Source organism: Lepidothrix coronata, unplaced genomic scaffold (assembly GCF_001604755.1).
Source record: "Lepidothrix coronata isolate B3197 unplaced genomic scaffold, Lepidothrix_coronata-1.0 Scaffold194, whole genome shotgun sequence".
In the NCBI taxonomy this organism is placed as follows: domain Eukaryota; kingdom Metazoa; phylum Chordata; class Aves; order Passeriformes; family Pipridae; genus Lepidothrix; species Lepidothrix coronata.
This window is the reverse complement of record NW_016690374.1, coordinates 765,933-787,718: the sequence shown is the minus strand read 5'-3', so window position 1 is coordinate 787,718 and position 21,786 is coordinate 765,933. Positions and strand designations below refer to the sequence as shown.

The following is a 21,786-nucleotide window of genomic DNA, read 5'->3' as shown; positions in this document are numbered from 1 at the left end:
GAATGCTCGGGATCGTTATCTTCCCCTGCTTCATCACCAGCACTTGTTTCCTGGCTTCTCTCACAGGTCCTGAGGATTGGTGGGTGATGCAGCTGACTGTATCACAGGTCTTCTGTGCTTTCTGCACCCATTTTTCAAAAACAAGATGGGTTTTGATCAGTCTGAATTTAAGAAAGCTGTTCCAGCATGTGGAGGAGACAGCACAGAATGCAGCTGCCATCCTAGCCAGCTAGGATTGCTCCAAGTGCATGAGGACTGTCCCAAAATGTTCTGCCTGTCTGTACTTGCTCTAATTCTGTTAGTGCCATTTGCCTTCCCTTACAGTACTGGAAAACAGCTGTTGTAACGTCTTTCTCCTTAGGTCAGTCTGTCAGAGTGGTGGCAGCCCAGGAGCACGGGAGCAGTGATGACCCTGCATGTGCATTCCTGTAGCGCTGTTTAGTTTTGCTGGAGTCCGTAATGAAGTCTTGCCCTTTTGAAGGCAAGAGAACTTAAAAAGGCCCCATGGCTACTGGTGCAGCAATGGGCATGCACTGGGGAAGATATTTTTCACCTTGTGCATGTCTTAAAGTGTTTGAGTGAGTGAAGGATAAATAAAAGTTTGGAAAAAATCCTAAAAATACCCAAAAGACACCACAGACTACAAATTTGAGGAGGACTGAGGCAGCAGGAAAAATTAAGGTTTAAAAAGGATCTTTAATTTTGGGGAAGAAAAGCCCAGTTAGGCCTGTTACAGCAGTTGCACGTCTTACACTGAACACAATCATCCATATGGGAGAAAAGCTGCTCTCCCAGCCCCAAGCAGTAACAGCAGAGCCCCAGCCTGTAAAGGCTGTGCTGACATAGAGTTTTTTTTTCAAAAAGGCTTTACAAAGCTGGATGAGACAATCCATCTGGAAAAACTTGCACAGGACATTTAAAAGCTTTGAACGGTCCCTTACTTTCCTGCATCTGTCACATCTATTGTGTCAATATTGGAATAGTTCTTTCTATGAAGAGCATAATCAAGATCCCTGAAACCACAAGAGAACCCCACAGACCAGGTCCCTTGCATGCACCCTTCCTGAAACAAAATGATTTCCAGAAAACCCCCAATGGTTCCACAGTGCAGGGAGTCCAAGTAAGTACAGCAACACAGTACTGACCTGCACTGTTTCTATAAGCAGTGTGATGCAACACTTCCATACACTGAAACACTACTCAACACACTAAGATGAGTCGGGCTCCATCGTCCCTACCCCCTTCTGTTACACAGCTGGATTAAGAATATCTCCTAGGCCCTGCCACCTCCTGTTCTCCAGCCAGAACAAACCCTGCTGTCCAGCCCCGTAGCTCCTGTGCTCCAAACTTCTTTTCATCCCAGTGGCCTCCACAGGACTTGTTCCCAATATATCTTGTCTTCAGGAGCCCAGAACTGGTCACAGTGTACAGTGTTCCAGCTGCAGTCTTAGACCTGCTGAACAGAGAGGACAGACTGCTCTCCTGGCCCTTGCTCAGCTGTGCTCTTCTAATGGGAGCTAGAATGTGGTTGGACACCTTCATCTTCACTCGTCCTTTAGGGCCCCAGATCAGCCTCTGCAAAGCTACTTTGCAAACAGTCTGTGCTCAGGATAAAAAACTGCATTAATTCAGTTCCCACTGCAGACTTTGCATTTGCCTTTTTTGAACTGGGTGAGGTTCCTCTCCAGCCTTCAATTCATGTTCACCGCCTTGTTGACTTCAAGAAACAGAAAGTAAACATGCTGTTATTTGAAACAATTTTAACAATAGTGAAAAACCCCTGGTGATACACTACAGGCCAATGTTAATCGCATCACATAAAAATTAATTTTTCATTATTCATTCATGGGTTTTCATCTTTTTATTGGGCTACATTAAGACAGCAGGCAGTTGTAGCATAACTTCCACCTCAACTGGACAGACCTCAATGGAAAGCTTACTGCAGCTGTGGTCTCCCCTATGCTTAATAACCCCAATGTTATTTCCTTCCAGTTCTTTTCAGCTGTCACGGGCTCAGATCATTTTTCTCTTGGTAATTAATACTTCTGTGTTCTTCAAAACTACTGCAGCATAAATCCAATCCACACTACTGTTTTTTTTTTTAACTCCCACCCCTTTCCTATTTTTTGTCATATATTTTAGGGCCTGAAAGTATTTTCTTATTCATTTAACTCTTAAGGCTTTTCTTAGTCCAAAAGCAATAATTGAAACCAAGCAGCAGTCTTTTAATATATCATTTACTCTGATTCCTTTTGTAGCATGTACAACCTTTAATCCTTTTATCAAACACTGTTTCCTTAGCACTATTTCTAGAAAGAGAATTTGCTTCCAGTGCAGTTTAGATAGGGTGTCGGTACCTCAGTTACACATCAAAGTTGGCCAACATCAGCTTTCCTATGAAATTCTGGACTTGGCTTCTCCCTGAGTACCACCGTCTGTGCCAGAGGCTGAAGACAGTAATGTCACAAAAGTCATAATTCCTATCCTCATACAGGAAGAAGTCTCTGGACCCCCACAAACAGACATTGTATTCACGTTCTTCCAATGTGTCTTTTCCAAGCTGGGACATTGGTGAGGACGCACCACCTCCAGGCTGAGTCCCTTCCTATCGTTTCAAACAGCCCTTTTTCCTCAGGTCTCACAGGACAGCCCAGTCTGTAAGCAGAAGGAAAACAGCTTTAAGTGAGAGTGATCAGTTCACCCCTCTCCACCATTCAGGCATGTGTGACAGATTTAATTACTATTTTATTAGATAACAGCACTATTTGTGTGCCCAAGAGCACAGAGAGCAACGAAGAAAAAACTACATGTTAAGCACAAAAATAATACAAAGAGCCCAATAATCAAACACAAAGGAAACTGGTACCATCACAAAAGTCACAGCCACTGTTAAGTGCTCTAGCAGGTGACACCACAATTCTCACCGCTGACGGTCCTTGTAGCTCTAAGGTGAAGAGCAGCATTTTTCACATCATCACTGTATAGCAGAAAGCCACCTTCACTTCTCAGGGCGTGCAGCCACCAGCAGCTTTCATTGAAACCTAATGCAATCAATGGAGAGGAACATTTCAGGAATTAAGTACGATTCAGGCTGAGGAGTCATGAGAGAACTTAAGTGATAACTTCCTTGAAAATGCACTTTTGTAATCAAAGTACAGCATAGGAGACAGCAAATAATAGAGCAATGCATTAACAAATACAATTGGATAAGGAGCTGAGAAATGCCATAACTTTCCCAGACAGCTCTCCCCAGAAGTTACTTGGAATTCTCTCTGTTCAGGGACCCCAGCAGCAGGCTGGGGTGCATATCCTGGTATAACAGGACTGTGCACACATCTATTTCAGAGCTGAAGAAGAGACTGCAGTGACGCATGGAAGCCAGCTCCTGTCTCTACAAGTTCAGGAAGATCCAACTGAGGTCACTGACTTGGCTCACCCTTCCAGTCTTGTGCATCTTTTTCAGTTTGCTTTGCATGCTCTGCCCCAAATACAATGTAATCCACTCCCATTTTTATCTAATGTACCTTCAATTTTTAACACAATTTCATGAGGCCATTAGGCTTTGTCAGCCAGGTTCACACTGCAGTCTGAGGTGCACACACACAACTGAATAATGGGGAAAGAGGAAGAAAGGATTTTATCACTCCATTGAGACAAGGAGTTGTTATTTAGCCAGTCAAAGAAACACTTGTATCTCCAAGGAACCTTGGCCATCTGCTTTTCCCTTCACAGGAAGGAAACTGGAAGTTGAGGACAGAAAAATTCTGAGATGCCTGGGAAACCTGCCAAACACAGAGGCTCCCAAATGTTTCTCTTGCACAGGAACACTTGATACATAGGAATAAGCAAGACTGAATTCCCAACGGCTACATGGTCAAGACAAAATGTCCAAAACAAAATGTCCCCTGAATAAAAAAAATTTTTGAGTCAGACTCTGAAAAAAATAAGTGTTTCTTCCTGTTACTACTACTTTTCTGATTAAGAGTTTTAGCTGCTTATCTTTTTTAGATTTTGTTAGTAAATGCTTGTAGCTTGCTTATTTCCATAGCCTGGCTTCTATTACACATTATTGTGTGATTATTTTTATACTGATTTTACTACAACTAGAAAAGAAGAGGGGACTCCTTAGTAAAGGGCAAGGCAAAACTACAAACTGAGGTGCGCAACAGTTTTCTTACCTCCTCGGTGCCCCTTCCAGTGTCAGAAAGGTAATGGAGTCCAGCTTAGGGAACACAGACTAGACATAAGTCACGTGTGTTAGGCCTGATGTGATACAACCACAAAAGCCAAGGGACCTGGCTGTTGGCATTGTGAGGCCACTCCATTGCTGACCGGGCATGGCAACTTGGAGAGGTGTGCGAGGACCAGGGGAAAGCAAGTGTCACTCCTGTCTTTGAGAAGGGCAGGAAGAAGGACCCAGGAAAGTGATGGACCAGCTATTCCAGAAAACCATTTCCAGACCAAGAAGGACAAGAAGGTGGCAGCAGTCAGCATGGACTTACAAAGAGGTAATTTGTAAACTCTTAAGGATCCTAACCTGCTAGCCTCTGTGATGAGGTGACCAGTTCCGTGGACATGTGGAGAGCAGTGGATATTGTCTGCCTTGACTTAGGAAAGCTTTTGACACTGCCCTGATATCTCCGCTGACAAACAGATAAAAACTACAGGCTCAGTAAGTGGACTGGGAGGTGGACTGAAAACTGGCTGAACAGCCAGACCCAGAAGGTTGTGGTCAATGGCACAACGTCCTGCTGGGGGCCAGTGAGTAGCAGAGTATCCCTGTACTGGGGCCAGTTGTTTTCAACATCTTCACTTATGACCTGGGTGATGGGACAGAGCACTTCCTCAGCAGACTTGCAGGTGATAAATAGCCGAGAGCAGTGGCTGCTAATGCCAGAGCATCACGCTGCCATCCAGCGATACCTCAACAGGCTGGAGAAATGGGCCCACAGGATCTCATGAAATTCAACAGAGGGAAATGCAAAATCCTGCACCTGTGGAGGAATAATCTCAGGCACCAGGACAGGCTGAAGGCCAACTAGCTGGAAGGTAGCTTTGCAGGTAAGGATCTGGTGGCCCTGATGAACACCAACTCCAAGAACCACCAGAGCAAAGAACACGACCTGGCCACAAAGGCGGTCAGTGGCATCCTGCACTGCACTACCAAGACAGATGCCAGCTTACGGAGAGATGATCACGTAGTTTGACCGCCCTGCCATGGACTTTTTACACGTAATTAAAAAATAGATCTGAGTCCTTTTACTAGGCTAAACAAACAGAGAGGAGAACTAACCCAAATTTGTCTTGCTTTACCAGTAGAACTTGCACATCTTGGTCAAATCCCATCAGTGTTTAAAACTGGTATTTTAGAATTTCAGAACTATCAGAACTACTGAACCAAGCTGCATAAAACTCCCTTTAAAGCCTTCTTATCTGTCAGTTCCACTGAGATGCTGCCAACAGCCAGGGCAGATGGCACCACACTCTGAACTCTACTCCAGGTTTTACAGAGCACGTGGATACAGCCTTCCAGATAAAGCCTACTGGTTCATGCCAAGGACTGTTCAGAATCCACAACTACTATACTGGTCATACAAGCAAACTGGATTCTGAGTGCAGTGTATCAGTAACATCCAGTAGCTCAGACTTGGCATCCTATTAATGTGGCACTATGAGTTTTGGATGTAAGACACATTATGGCTAGCCAGAGTTTGAGTTGACTGCTAGAGGCTGTGTACATGTTCTTCAAGTCCTTTAAAAACATTTTAACACATGGCAGGAATTATGCAAGGAACTACATTATCTCAAATAAAGTATTAGCTGAAGTGTGGAAGCAGAATTACTCTACGTCAAATCACAATCTGAACAAAAAGAGGGCTCCTAATTTCAGTAATTGCTGAATAAAGCCATGTATCCTAATACATACCTTGTACTAAAACTTGGTTTATGATTCTCTTTCGTGTGCTTAAGATACATGAGGATTCTGCACAAGGCAGTCTTCATCAGCATTTTAAGATTTTAACAGTAACCTAAAAAATAAGGAGACAGTAAATAACTATGACACTTCAAACAAACTAGAAAATACAGTAGCTTCTCTTTTCAAACACCCGTAAATTATAGAATTATAGAAAAATCCATTTATTCTCTACCCACTCTTACCACTTGTTACTACACAGATTTGTCCCCCAATTTTATTTTTACTGCCTTAGCAGTTAAACAACAGCCGTTCCAAGAATATTAACAAGTTCCTAGATTCTCATACTTCTGCTTGGAGTAGATTAAGTGCAGTTCTGCTCCAAAGAGTCCCAAGTCATTTCTTTTTGGAGGTTTTCTAAAACACACATACTTCACGTGACAGAAGACATACCACATGTTGTCTTCTAGGCCTGCCAATGCACTTGGCCAAAGTGACATTCCATCTTTGTCATATTAGTGCCACTACAATAATCAGGATCCCTGCACACAACACAGAGTCACTGAGAACTAACTGCTCTCATCGCAGTCGCCTTCTTGTTCCACAGCCTCCTGTCGGTTTAGTTACTGACATTTTTAAGGGGCAAAGCTGTATATCAAAATAATACAACTAAACTAAACTGGAGTGAAATGTCCCACTATGTAATAACAGAACAGAACTGCATACAAGTATCATAAAACACATTTTAATACTACAAGCATTTGATACAAAAGTTTAAGACTTTTGTAAATTTACAACTTCTGCAATAGATCTGCTTGTATTTGCAGTAAGTGCAGTTGGAAGAACAAACAGCTAGTCAGAATATTATTTTATTCCTATTACATTTAATAAATCATAATTAAAATTACTGTAATTCTATTAAAAATGCCAAAATAAAAGTGTTAATAAGGGTATGCATCTTGAACTCTGCGTGCCTCCTCACAGAGTCATGTGCAAATAATTATCCAAAGTGTTTAAAATTCAACAGCTCCATGCCCCAGCCAGGCTTCAAAACAGCTCTCACCTATACACACACATTCATTCCCTCCTCCCCCAGCTAAAATCACCTCTTCTCCATAAATACCTCCAACTTAAAAGAACATGTGACCACTGCAATGTTTGATAGGCTTAACACAATCCACTATTCAGGCATAGGAACGTGTTGTGGAGCCCAGGAGCCCTAATGAAATTCCTGCAGAAAGGTGACTGGAAAGATCCAAATTACAGCAGCGCAAAGAAGTGAAGAACTTTGTATGTTCTCAGATAAAGACTTCTTAATTTACCAACATCCTGAGGTCCTGTTTGATCATAAAACTTAGCACACCCTGCAAAGTATTTGTTACAGAAAGAATTCCTTTGGAAAGCCACACACAGGTAGCACCTTTCAGGCTAGCTTCAAGAACAGCCCCCAAAAAGCAACTCAGAAGTGACATACGTGTAAATTACAGCACACAGCCACAAACATTTACAATAAAAGTAACATTTACCTTATCAGACACAGCTGAAAACAGGCTGAGACTTGCAGCTCAGAATAAATACAAAGTTGGCACAACTTGTGAGTCCTATATAAGTGCTGTCAATTTACCAATTCTCCCATTTGATTTTTTTTCATCTACCGCACCTCCCACTTCCATGCTGCAGCTTGCTATCTATCAAATTTCAAAAGTTCCATTATCTATTCTGTACTGGACATTAATCAAGATTGTTACCTTATTCCTAAAGCAAAAATGACACAGTATAGCCCACTAACCCTTTCTAACTACAGCTATAATTTTGCAAGTGACAGGATTAAAATCACTTGGCAAGTCAAATGCAATAATGGCCACAGTGATAAATTGTCAGTCCAGGGTCCAGGCTGTAATTGTCATCTGGACAAGCATTTAGTGTCCTGGGACATTACCTTCACATGGTGAAATTAATGCAGCTATTGATAGCTATGTACCCATCTTAAAGGGAAGCTATAATTACAAACTGCACATCTTTCAGTCTCTATTTTAATATGAAAAAAACCACAATAATTAGTTTCCCCCCCCATTAACAAGGCTAAAGCAACCATAGGCCTAACACAGTCTCTCCAGTTTCTTCAACAGCCAGAGTATATTACCTGCTCTTGGCCACCTAGATTTACTGAAGAGAAAGCAGTGAACCATATTCTTGGCAACTAGTAGATATCAGTAAAAGTTGTAGGCACATAAATCTGGTATGTTTTTGAAGACAGGCCCTGAAACCAGCCAGTAAGACTGCTGGTAGTGCTACAATATGTGTGGGTTTTACCAGGTCTGTGCCTCTATGCCGTTTCTTCAGAATTCTCTCTATAAAAAATTAAGATTATTCCAACCTCTCTACCCTGTATTAACCAATATAAACCCTACTGTTTATGATTAACAGCAATGACTTTGTTAGACCTGAACGTATCTTCGCAGCCAGTGATGAAAAATGGATTTCTACGAGTGAGCAGGAACACAGCAAAAAGTTATTTTCAAAGTAACAGACTGAATTTTAATTCACGTGATAAAGCTTTTCTTTAAATTAAAGCTCAAACTGCATATGGTGCCAAGCAAAATGAATCTGAAATAGTCTAAAAGGCTAACAGCATGATACACATGCCTATTCTGAAGAAAACAGATGCACCACACGTGAACTGAGTGATACTGTGCATATATTGTGCCATCATTAAGGAAAATTGAAAACCCACTCCTAAGTTCTCCTATCTCAAGTAATAACACATACTCAGCGTAACAGGGTATCTGCACTACTGTCTTTCCAATAGAGAACAGCTGTGCAGGACGAGCTCCAAGCTGCCAGCGCTGCATACTGAGCAGGAACAGCTGTGACAGTGCAACACCCAAGGACAGTTTACATTTACCTTGCATGTTCATGTTGGGCAGCTCCACTGGCTTGACTGACACAACAGGCTTTGAGATTTGTTTGGTTAGGGTTTTTTTGGCTATTGTTTCTTTAATTAACAGGATTTTTGGTGGCCACTATAACAAAGGGCTTCCCCCCTAAATTACCCTGCATTTCCCCCTTTATTTTAGGTCTGCTTTAAAAATTACCTAGCAACACACAACAGCAGCGTGGGTAAATTCTGACTTCCCCTCAAGTGACCATATGGCATTTTGCACCAGCAGGCATAAGGTGTCATTTTGAGAGTAGCAGAACCACTATTCATCACACAGAAAGGAAGAACTCCAATGCTGAGCTGTTCTCAGGAAAACACACAATCCCTTGTGGCCACTTATTTGGGGTTTCCAAAGGGAACCCGAGATGATCCGCAGAGCTGTGTTCGTGTTTCCTTTTGTTCAGGTTTACCTATCAAAAGGTAACAGATAACAATTTTTGCTGCTGACATACTAACAAAAGATACAGTGCTACAGACATTCTTAAATGGTCAAGCAATCTTATCCTCCCCATTCATCTAGTTTTCACTTAAGTCTGGCCAAACCTGCTCATCTCAATTGTGAGTAGCCCCGGCTGAGGACAATAAATCAGTCAGAGAATATGTCATCACCTGGCATCACTGCATGGCTGCCAGGGATTATAGGAGACAAACTGCAACGTAATTTTCCCCAATTCCATGTTTGCCAAATTCTCCCTGTAGGAGCATATATTTGCAGAAAAGTAGTAGAAGCAAGTAAGCATTTAAGGGGAAAAAATTAACGTTACCAAAAGGAGTATTAAGTTCCTAGAAACAAAAGGGCAAAGACTACTTCGACCAAGCCAGCAAGGCATTCAATTCCCTTGACAAGATTATTAAAAATATTTTACATCCATTTCACAACTTTCAATTTATAAGGTGTAGGGTACCTGAAGTTAGCATGTTACACAGAATGAGGAATGTGAATGTAGTGATATTCCTCTTTTGGAATTAGATTTCAAAAAAGAACTAACAGTGGCATTTTCTAGCAGCCAGTCAATAAACCCATGCCAGTGACAATACTGTAATCAAGGGACATCCGTTTTTCTGTTTTGCCTGGACTGCAATACTTCACCATACAGAAGCTGGACTTCAGTATTTAGGGAATGATGACCATGTCTGAAAGTATTTAAACATAAAGGACAAAGATTTCACCTGAGCAGCTTAAGTGAGGTCTGAATTCAAAGATACTGGCATCTGTAAGTACTTTGTAAAATTAATAAAAATTGTTCATTTACAAGTCATTATGTTCCTAGATGCCATGCATTTAAAACAAAAGGAGGATCCCTTTTGTTTTTGTAAAAAAGATTCCTCATGATTTCTAAGAAGTTTGGGTTTGATCAGCAGAAGGGAATGAAGTCTTTAACTTCTTAACATCACTCAGGCTTCTATCACACACTATAATTTAAGTGTTATATATATAAATGTATACATTATATTTTTTGCAAAATCTTGCACACTGCCAAGCTGTAGTCAAAGTCACTAAGACAATCCTATATAAAACAGCAACTCAATCCTGTATTTTTTAAAATGGCCCCCTCCCCTATACTGCTGACATTCCCATATCGAGGAAACTTCAGCACCAGAATAGCTGGCTAATCACTGATTTTCATAATTATCCATTCTACCTATGTTGTTATTAATACAGCAGAAATATCTTCAAATGTTCAGATTTCTACTTTCAATGACTGCGTTCATGCTGAGCAGTTTAGAAAAACTTCAAGGAACAGTATAAATGTCTCCATTCAGTACTCACATGCCCTGTTACATGGATGTGAAGTTCTGAGCATTTTGTGATGCTTTACATTGTCACAAACAGCTAAAAAGTACAAGCAAGGGATTAACCCTTAACCCTCATCATCTTTCACCTAAAAATAATGATTTATAGATGCGACTTCACGAACAAAGAAAACTCAAGAAACTCAGATCAAAAGCATCTGAAACTGCTGCATCACTCGGCATTGGAAGCTACAGTTAAAATTTCATGAGCTTGTTTTGCCAACTTCTGTAAACTCTGAGGTCACCTATCACAGAAACTTTGAAACAAATTTAGAAAAGTCTGCTTGTAAACAAGTTAAGCCAGCACAGCTAGCAAAGAATTAAGTAGTATCAGTATAGGTCTATTACTTTAACAGAAGTCAGGATACCACTGTGCTACACACTGAGCAAACAAGTTTACAATTATGCAATCTGAGATAAGAGAACCACTAAGATTTTAGAGACATTTAAATATGCATGGTTCTACTAATATCAATTTAATTTCAAAATGTTTTTTTGTTTTAAAGTAGCAAAAATTAGTATAGGCAAAGCCTGATACAGTTTTCTCAGATTTTACAGTTTTAAGACTACAAAAAAACAGCATATATTTGTATTACAGAAAAATACTTAGATATAGTTGGGATGTGATGACCTCACTAGTTTGAGGACATTTTGCATCTTCCAAAAACTAAGGGGGAATCTAGTTTCACAGGAAACTTCCTAGACTGTGTATAATCCCATTTTCTCTAATTTAAAAGATCACTGTTCCTCAGGAATTGTGAAACATACTGATACACAGCCTCTGAAGTGTTACCAATACTGCCTGGCACAATTTCACACAATGCTCCCCATTCCCTCCTGTAGGGTTCCTTACCTGTCAGTTTTGCAGAAGGTGCCAAGTCAGGCCAGTGTCCTAACCTCCTCTTCCAAAATAATGACAGCAGAACTGATTACCTTTGTGGGGCTAAAATCTCTGAAGCCATAAGACTGTGCTGGGGGAAGGGTAGGGCAAGACGTGGTCACACAGTCCTTATTATCAACAACTCAAGATTTACTCAAAGAGCTTTCATCTTTGATGTGCTTCATTTGAAAATGTGAAATTTAACAACACTACTCAATACATACATCTATATTGAAATGAAACCTAGTAAGGAAGCATTCAAATACCTAGGCATGTAATAGGGTTTAGCATATAAAGTTTAATAAAGTCAAAATTTTATTTAGATGACAGAATCACAGAAGGGTTAAAGCTGGGACCTCTAGAGATCCTCTGATCTAAATCCTTGGCTCATGCAAGGCCACCTAGAACCAATGCCCAGAACCATGTCTCCAAGAGTGGGGACTCCACAACCTCTCTGGGCAGCCTGTGCCAGTGCTGTCACCCTCGCAGTAGAGATGTGTTTCCTGATGCTCAGAAGGAACCCTCTGTGTTTCTGTTTGTAACTAAAAGATTTGGTACTTCATTGTGGGAATTAAGTAACATCTTTCCTGTGCTAACTGTAATGGGTGACAACTTCTAACTCAGATTACTTCATAACAAGCGCAGAACACCAATTTCTAGCTTCCACCACAATAAAGCTGTATTTGGTAGGAAACAAAGTGTTACATTAGATATGAAATGGAATCTTATTTCAAGACAAAGACAAGGGAACAGCAGTAACCATAACAAACTGCAGGGCATCCTGCAAATGTTCTATCACATACTGGCCCACTGACTTACCTGTTTACAAACAAAACCACACAGCAATGTTGAATAGAGAACCATTTCTCACAAAAATTTGTCTTGGGGAGAAGAAAGCATTTACAGATCTGTTTCAACATGACATAACTAGACCTTGCAACAAACCAAGCCTGCACTTGCCTAGTCTAGCAGATTACTATTCAGACCAGGGCTAAAAGTTTAGCATAATGCCAACAAGGAACCTGTGAAAATTTTCAAAACAGGGTAAGTGGCAAACTCAACTGCTTAAAACTGAAGAGCAAAGATTCTCTACTCGCTACTACTGTACAAGCTCCATCATCTGGCAAGCTGGGACTTGAACTTAGTTTTTTGTCCTTTCCTTGCACAACTGGACATACTGCTGATGCTGCACTAAAGCAGGATTTATCCTGCTTCCTAGTACCATTTCACATTCCTTATTTTAGTGGAAGTCACTACTACCTGCAAGATAAAGTTATTCTTCCTACCCAAAATGAAGTAGCTTCCTAAGTGAATATCAAACATTTTTTAAAAAGCAATAAACCTTAGGTCTCATACAGAGCAGAGGAAGCACCTACTAACATGTAACAAAGAGGACTGAAAAGCACTGTATTAGCAATAATTTCAAGTTTGAATAATGGATCAGGCATTTCAGTGAGTGTTAAGAATACTATTAACCCTTCTGCCATATTACCCCCCTTAAAAGACACTCCAGTTGGGTACCATTTTCTTCACTTCAGAGCAGAGTACAAAGGCCTCAGTGATGAAACCCCTTTGCACAGGACTAAGCCAAGACCACATGGTAAGAAACAGGTAATTTCCTTCTGTTATCATCTCACACGCAAAGGTAGTCAGTTGGCATCATATTCAAGACTAAATATTTTTAATCAAAGAGATTGATTCTTGGTACTATTTTTCATAATGGCTCATTCAGATTTCAAGATGGAAGCTCATACTGTAATTCTTACATTAAAAATATTAATTTAAAACTAAATTATCAAAATTATTTCAGATGACAAATTTGTAAGTATCAACACATTAATGAGACAACGGTTACAAATACAGACTAAAACATAAAAGCTTTTACTTCGGTTACCTGTTTGTGACTTTTGATGTACATAATGAACAAACATCCATTCCAACACACAACAAACATTATTTGCAATGTCTTGAAAAAGAAACTCCACGTAAGCAAGCAGCAGCTTCTCCAAAGCAGTCCACATTCCAAACTGAAGTTCTGCATACCGATGCATCCATTTCTTTGACAGGTTAACAGAATATCTACCCATTATCAGATTCTTTCACACTACTTCTCACAGATCACCTTCAGAATTCAGTTTGTTTCCACATTCTGCTCAACTTTGTTCTTGCCTTCTTGTAACTTTATTTCCATCTTATTTAACAACTTATTTTGGTCAACTTACTTTCATTCTGAGCTCTGCAAAATCTCGCATCTGATCAGCATCTAACTACTTGGTATGCTCCGACAGGATTTGCTTATTCATAAAGTTTGAGCGATTCTAGTTTACACCAAGCTATGTAAGCTAAAATAAAAGCAGATATGCACACAGTTTAAAGGCGATCCTTAGAAAATGGAGAGAGAACGAAGTTTTCATATCTTTATTACAAAATTAGGGAATCAGAGTCATTCAACGATTCAGTTTCTGTACCAAACCTTGAATTATTAAAGGAATTTGTATCACTGACAGTAAAAATATAAACAGTTTGTATTTTTTGAAAATTTTCTACGATATTTCTTAAGTCTCCACTCATGCTTGCTCAGATCAATGCCTAATTGAGAATACCACATTTCTAATTAAAGAAAAGTAGTATTTGGAAGTGCACTGCAGTGACTGAAAAGGTGTAAACTAAGACAACTGTAGCTGGCAAGAGCTAAATGCTGATTTAAGCACCTCCTGACTATACCACTCCAAACCCCCATCTGTGGTGGCTGTCACTGTGTAACTGATATTTGCTTAGCAGAAAAGATGAAGACTTTGAAAAGCATCCTTGTAGCCATAAAGGAGCTTCATTAACTGAGGCACATGAAGCAACTGCTGAAACAACCAAAGGCACTACCATATTCCAAGCAGTGGGAAGGTTGTGACCGTCGTGCAGCTGTACACACACCCACTAATCAGACAAGCTACCTAAGATGCTAACTCTTCGACCATTCAGATTTATCACTATGGCAAGATAATTATGTTCTTCATAAACCTGAATCCTGATAACCCTATTCTTGTTTTGTCACAACCAAGGCAAAGATGACATTTTGCTGCAGTAAGAGCAGGACCAGATTTGGGCAGCACCTGATTTTACACAGGAGCTCTCTGAACTTGAAGTCCTCTATTGGATGCATTGGTACGTAAGTTATACATATTTGGACTTCAGCCCTTTCTCAGCACAGTTCTGTCTTGTATATTTAGACCTTTCCCTGCATGTCACTAATGTAGTTTCACCTCTTTTCCTTTAAGGTTATGTAGATAAAAACTAAAAATATAAGAAAANCATCTTAATGAAACACTGGCTTTCAGACTTACTTTGTCCATTAAAACATGGATTTTATTTGAATGTTCACACTGAACTAGTTTTATTTATAGCAGAATTCTGAAACAACATTTAAGAAGTTTAGATGACATTTCTAAGAGTCATTACTTGGGGTTTTTAATTCTATGAGAGTTTCTAAATTTTTAGATGCAGCAAACTGAAAGATGAGGTCAAACCACATCTTCCTGTTTTTCCACAATTTTATCTCCCCATCTGTAAATCTATGAAGAGCACTTATCTACTTTTACTTTTCCATATTAGTATTTCCATACACCTGTGAGTTTAGAAAGGATAACTATTAAGTTCTCATGTATTCTGTTAATTATTGTGTATTTATTTACACAAAAGAGAAACTCTGAAATTTAATTAATCCAGAACAAAGTCCTTTTTTTTTTGCCCCCTTAAGAAGAGACAAATTCTTTTTAACGACACAACAGATTAAGAATACAAAAATTATATTCATATACTTATAAAACACATATGGAGAGATACGTAACAACCTGCCAAATCATATAAAGAACTGTTTTTACTGTGCATCTGACATCTGATGCTTTTCTTTAACCCATTTCCATCAAGTTCAGTGTTAGAATCCTCAAATAAAACTTCATACAGCTCGTATCTTCCACATCATAAAGAAAATTTAATGCTTTTACAACAGAAGAAAACCTGGAATACACAACAGAAAACAGTGTCTTAAATGGAATGGGTTAGGATAACCAGAGTAGGCCAGTAACAAGCTTCAAAGACTAATGATTCGGCCCAATCCTGTAGTCAGTATGTCACCTTACATCCTCACACCCCTTTTAAAGCCTTGCAGAAGTTTGAAGAATTTAATAACAGAAGGTTAGAGGCACAATATCCTCAATGTCTAATCAGAGAAAGATCAAGAACTCAAATAAGACTTTTAGTAAAATACAGTTTTTCCACCTCTTTAATGATACACCTCCACATTGGCAGTTTTGAATATACAAGACTGTTTAAAAAATTTTGATTTTTTAAAAAATTATCATACAAAGAAGATTCTACAATACCAGTTTTCCCAACCGATGCCTCAAGAATTAAGCAACATACATTAATCAATCCTTTATCTCCTTCTCCCTCAAATATCTAGACGTACACTTTCAAACCTGTGAGTACTTCTGTGACTACCACAGCAATAAAGCAGAAATGCAAATGTAGTTTCAAGGTTCTGGGCAAAACACTGCTATGCTCGAGATCAGCTTTTATCCACCTAGGCCTAAAAGCACAACATACTACTAGTAACTACCAACACTTGAATTACTCTGTTTCTGATACTCACACTACATGCCATCATCTGCAGTAAAGTATATGTAGCTAAATTACCAATTCTATTTTTAGGATGCTAGTAATGAATTAATACTTATAACTGGATAAAATAAGACAAATTATATTTCTTATTAAATCTTTGTAACACAGTTTCACACAACAGTCCCAAAGAATAAAAAATGCATGCTCAGTAACATAATGCAACTCAAAACAAGAGCATGATTTCTCCATAGATTTGTGCTTTCTCAGGGCCTCAGAGGACTGGCTTACTCTAACTTATTAGTTAAAAAGTTTTGTTTTAAAAACTATGAAACTCAAACTGATTTTTTTTCATGTTTAATGCAACTTGGGGTGTTAGAGTACTATTCAGAGCAAACATCAAGACATTTGGACTTAATTTACTTGGGATTAAAAGCAGATGGAAACTAAACAGATTTATTTTTTTATCTTTAATATAAATACTGAAGTGTGCCCTAAGCAGGAAAAAGTCTAGAGTAATGATGCAGGAAGTATACCAAGTGATTTTATTCTCCTGAATCAGCTGCCATTTTAGAAGCCATAAGAGGCATACAGGATTGCCATTTACTCTCCTAATAAATACTTTTTCATTACTTGTTACTTTTTCCCCCTATGCAATAGAAAAAATGTATTTTGCTCAAAACATGCAGAGTGAACACCAAACAGAAAGCAAGCTTAGCAATGAAAAATTCTCCTAAACAACTTACATATTACAAAACAAATGCTCTAGAACCCCCGTTCTACAGTCACTTGCATTCATCAATGCGACTAAAATATGAAAATACACAATTGTGATGCAAGAATGATGGTGAACTCGCATGAAGTGGCATTACAAAAACTGCACAAAGACTAACATGGCAACGATAACCTGACACATACCCAAAAATGGTTCTAAAAGCACAGCCATCCCAACTGGCAAGTTGACATAATTTTCACTTTTAAACCAGCAATTCAATATATGACAGTGCTTTCATACATTTTCTTTAAAAACTCTATATAAACATTCAGTTTTTGAAATGCAGTAATCGCACTCTTGACACACTAAGGCAGAAACTTTATTTACATTATTTGGCACGGCTCTGGTTCTGAAAATGTCAGATGTGGAACTGCTACTGATACAATGCTGGAAGTTCTAGAAGCACAATGTTCCAAACTGGAACAAAACTGAAAATGAACTACTGTTTCATTATTACAGTTTTCCTTCTGTGCCTTCTGGAAAAGGCTTTTGATTTGAAGCTGATTAGAACTGGAGCTGTGGCTTACCTTTCACATGCTCTTTCCCTTAAAAGCAAAACATAATATATGGAACAACACAGTGCTATTGTGTCAAAGAATGAAGACCGTTAGCATTTTAAAAGACAGTATTTCCATCTTTTTAATTGCAGTTTACATATTTTCTTCCAAGAAAAAGTACATGTGAATAGTCTTGCTTCTTTAAAGCAACTGCGTATAGCATCTTTTCTGGAGAAATCACGGAGAACACTATTTTCCGTATTTTACTGGCTTGCATGTAACCTTCTTGGCAACTGCAGAAAGTGAACAGACAGGTCAAGCTCACACAAAAAATTTGGCTCAACATTTTAGTGCACATTTTTTTCTTCATTACTTCAAATACTTTCCTTCTTAGACCAATTATCACTCAGAACATAAAACATAACCATGTTATTCATATATCTAAAGTCCTCAACATGCTTCTTATCTATTTGTTCTAAGATATATATTTCTTAGAAGTACTGAAGATCCTACCAAAGCCACTTAATGAGAACATATACAAAATTACATTCTGTGTCTACAGCACAAACTAAGCTATTTCTGCACAGTTATGAAGAGTCCTGCTCTACTGCCCGCTCCTTGCTCTTCTTTCCTTCCACACTGAAATGAGAAGAATTGCAACTCCCACTGGGTCTCCTTTCCCCTGCTCACTGCCTGGGCACAGGGATGCAAGGGGCACACAGGGCAGGCAAGAAGCAGGACCGAGCAGCAAGGAGGGCAAAGGGCTATTCATATCTGCAGCAATGCATGTACTGAATTATTTTAAATATGCACAAAAATATTTCCAATTTTCCATTAGCATACAAATATTTAAAACATTTGGAAGCAGTTTGAAAGACTAATTCCAGCTGGCAATTCAAAGACTGCATTCTACAGTACTGTGGGAGCTGGTTTATGCAGCAGCGGTTTTTCATGCAATTTTACACTAGATAAAATACTTAATGCTTAGTAACAGCACTGCCAAATAAATCCTTTTAGAGCTAAGAATGAACAGTAATAGAACTTTTTTTTAAAAAAAGAAACACATTAAAATGCCCAGAACATCAAGAGCAAACAGATGCAAAAAGAATTACAACAAATCCTTGTGGTTTTTACATAATATTTTTACATTTATTACATTTCCTCTTCCACCCTGCTTAAGCATTTAAAGAGGGAAGACCTGTTTTGCTCACGGGTGGGATTTGCACCGAGATTTTTTGGGTTTGGGGTTTTTTTTGGGAGAGGTGTTTTGTTTAGGAAAGGATTTTTTTATTTCAAATATTCACTGATAATAAAATTACATTCCCTGTCAAACAAATAAAAAATTGATTGCAAGGCAAAAAATTAATGAAAATACCTTAATCCCATCCCATCATTACTAACAAATATGTACTATTTTATTTTTCTTTACCACGGTCTTCTGTTTGGTGCTTCTCTGTCTGACACAGATGTAAGACTGGAGTTTCACTGGTTTGATGAGAGGCTAGCAATCTTAAAATCAGCTGTTTCATACTTACGACAACATCGTGTGTGTGCTGTATACAGCTGCTGTATTCAGCCGCAAAAGCAAGCCCTACAGAACAACTCCATAACAACATAGAAGAAACACAGCCAACTGCAGTGACCCCACTGTACGTCCAAAAAATATTAAGTATTTTTAGAACAATAATTAATTTCAGTTTTTCTGCTATTCCTTGGCCATCTCCACAACACTAAACTCAGTTTAAAAAATCCAAGCATGAATGTACCTGGTATTTCCATCTTTTACATTAAAAATTAGTTGGTTTGTGGTTTTCACGTAGAACAAGATTTCAAGTTACTTTTGTGAATCTGCTGTAGATATAAAATTGAACCACACTTCTCCCATTTCATTACATTACTTTATTCCCTCTCTCCCATTTTTTTTTTTCAATTTACATACAGGACCCTTCACGCTTATTCCTGTTCCAGGATCTACACAGGTTTTTTTCACTTAAAGGCAAGAACAGTATCTTTATTCTCACTGCAATTCTTTCAAGTCAAGCACTTAATGTCCCACATACAATTAGCATGTAAATTCAATCAAATTATACAGCTATGCTTTATTCTACAGAAATTGAGATTAAAAAGCACACTAGTAAAACTAGGAACAATGGAAACGCTAGACAAACCATTTACCAAAACAAATGGAAAAACCTTATCAACACATGTATGTAGTAACACAGTCAAGTTCCTTTTGAATCCCATACCTCTCATTATGAGCATTTTGTTCTCTACTCGAGGGACCACATAAAAATCAGTTAAGTTTTTACTTGCATTTACAAAATTGGGTTTTTTCTTTTAATGTGATTTGGGTACATAATAATCGTTATATGAAAGCAGGGGTTCTTCTAATGGTTTTACCTGCAAGTACGCTACAGTCATCTCTGAATTTAAACCTTTTTGAGGAGTTCCTTTAATTAGGGAAAAATGGTTGCTGTTCCAAACTCTTTTCTGAAGAAACCCATCTCTTATTGCTTTTAAGAGTCAGGCTGAGGTCATTAATAAGAATACCTCCAAATTACAATCTTATATAAATTTTCATAGTATTTTAAGGAAGTTAAAGATGGAAAAGACCTATTAAATCTATCCCACTAAAAATGAACAATTAAGGGTTTGTTTCCATGCATTTAAAATCATCAAAAGTACTGTTTTCATGAAAATGTTCTGTTTTATCTATTCTACAAGTAACATTTTAGACATAGATAACTTAATTTTTATAAACTTAATTTTTATAAACTTAATTTTTATAAACTTAATTTTTATAAACTTTTATAAAGTATTCCATGGAGTACTGTGAAAACACACCTGAAATGCCTACAACTATGATTTTTAAAAAATACTTTATGGGGAAAACCACAAAACTATCAACAAAACACCGAACTAGTGAGACTACCTACTAAGACTATTTCGCAGTATATCCCAAAAGGCAATAAAACCCCAATTCAATGGGAAAAATTATACCTGACATTGGGTATTTCAACTTTTTAGTCGACCCTGTTGTTACTAAGTCCTCACAGTTCAATACATGAATTTTTAAGAAAGCAAATGCTTTTGGGTTACTACAGTCCAACATTTTCTACTAAATTAGCACTGAATGGAATCATCTGGAGTAGTAATGTCCAGCCTCTCCATTTCCCACAGATCACACTCACTCCCTCCTTACTGTTCATGAATCAGGGAAGTTTGGACAGATATTCCCTCGTGCTACAGAAGCGAGCTAACAGTCCAAAGAAAGCACCAAATCCCAAGATAATTTTGCATCTGAATGACAGCACAGTGCCAATATTAATAATTTCAGGGCCCCTGAGAAGACAAATTTCATTTGAAGTATGTGCTCTCTCAAGTCCCCCAGCCTTGGGCACAAGCACAAGCTAACAAAAGATGCTGGATGCAGACTTTAAAACCACCTACGGATATGCACCACTTCAAGTCTTGGGAATGGGATTTAGAATAATCCCTTCACATTTGTCTTCAATGTAAACTGACTCCAGTCACTACCCAGCTTTCCTTGCCATTTAAATAGCTCAATTACAGTTTATTTTGATTTGCAAAGGGAAAAATTATGATCCAACTTGTTATAAATATATATAAAGTATGAAAAAAATTCGTTTCTGCAACATGCTTAAGTAAAATGAACTTCATGCCATCAGAGCACACCACTCATCTGCTGAATATCTCACCTCCAAGTGCATTTTTTCTCTTTAAAAGGCCTAATGGGTTTAACTTGAGAATCTGCCTTTAGATGGGTTATTTCAGCATTTTTGAGCCAAGTTATCTCAAGGCAGATTGTGACCGTTTAGCAGTGTGTAGTTCATCGATGTCACTGCGTTTTCAAAGATTTGTAACTAAAGATTATTCTACACCTGACATCAAAAGTGGAAAAGGGAGAAAATTATTTTGGTATAACATTTTAAAATATGACAAGATATTTTAGATCAGAATGCTCCTCAAAGGTGGCATGCTATAAAATCCTAATGGATTATGGTTAGAATTAAATTAATGCAATATTTAGTTCATAGTTTTCTTGCCTTCTTTTCCAGTAAGAATCTCCAGTTTATAAGTGTCTTTATGTACAGCTGGGTAAAATATAAATGGACAATAAACTAAACAACTTAAGGACAGGAATTTTCTCTCTAGGTAATCCATAGTAATTTGTATTTTTCTTAGGAAATAAATACAGTAAAGTATATTTGAATCACCACAAAGTTTCCTAAGATATCAACATGCTCTATCTAATGAGCACACTGGACAGAATTACAAAGACAGTAACTCAAAACCAAAATGAATTTTTTATTTCTTAAGTGCCCAATTGCTCCCTTTCAAATGACTGAAGTG

The 21,786-nt window shown here is 38.3% G+C and overlaps 1 protein-coding gene across 5 annotated transcripts in view; it reads right to left on the bottom strand.

The window, feature by feature from the left end:
- Nucleotides 1-676: 676 nt before the first annotated feature.
- The window catches only part of PSPC1 (paraspeckle component 1), a 62,128-nt gene continuing 41,018 nt past the window's right edge, over nucleotides 677-21,786 (bottom strand). The window contains exons 9-12 of one of the 5 annotated variants that reach the window (XR_001877552.1): nucleotides 5,927-6,029; nucleotides 4,179-4,223; nucleotides 2,925-3,041; nucleotides 677-2,655 (exon numbers count right to left, since the gene is read on the bottom strand). Coding sequence is in view for 2 of the 5 variants with exons in the window: in XM_017831642.1 (XP_017687131.1) it covers nucleotides 17,676-17,705 (30 nt within the window). In the remaining 3 variants the exon portion in view is untranslated. Of the gene's footprint in view, nucleotides 2,656-2,924; nucleotides 3,042-4,178; nucleotides 4,224-5,924; nucleotides 6,030-9,009; nucleotides 9,266-14,895; nucleotides 17,706-21,786 lie in introns of those variants that run through there. The other 4 variants (XR_001877554.1, XR_001877553.1, XM_017831642.1 and 1 more) reach the window with 4 other exon arrangements.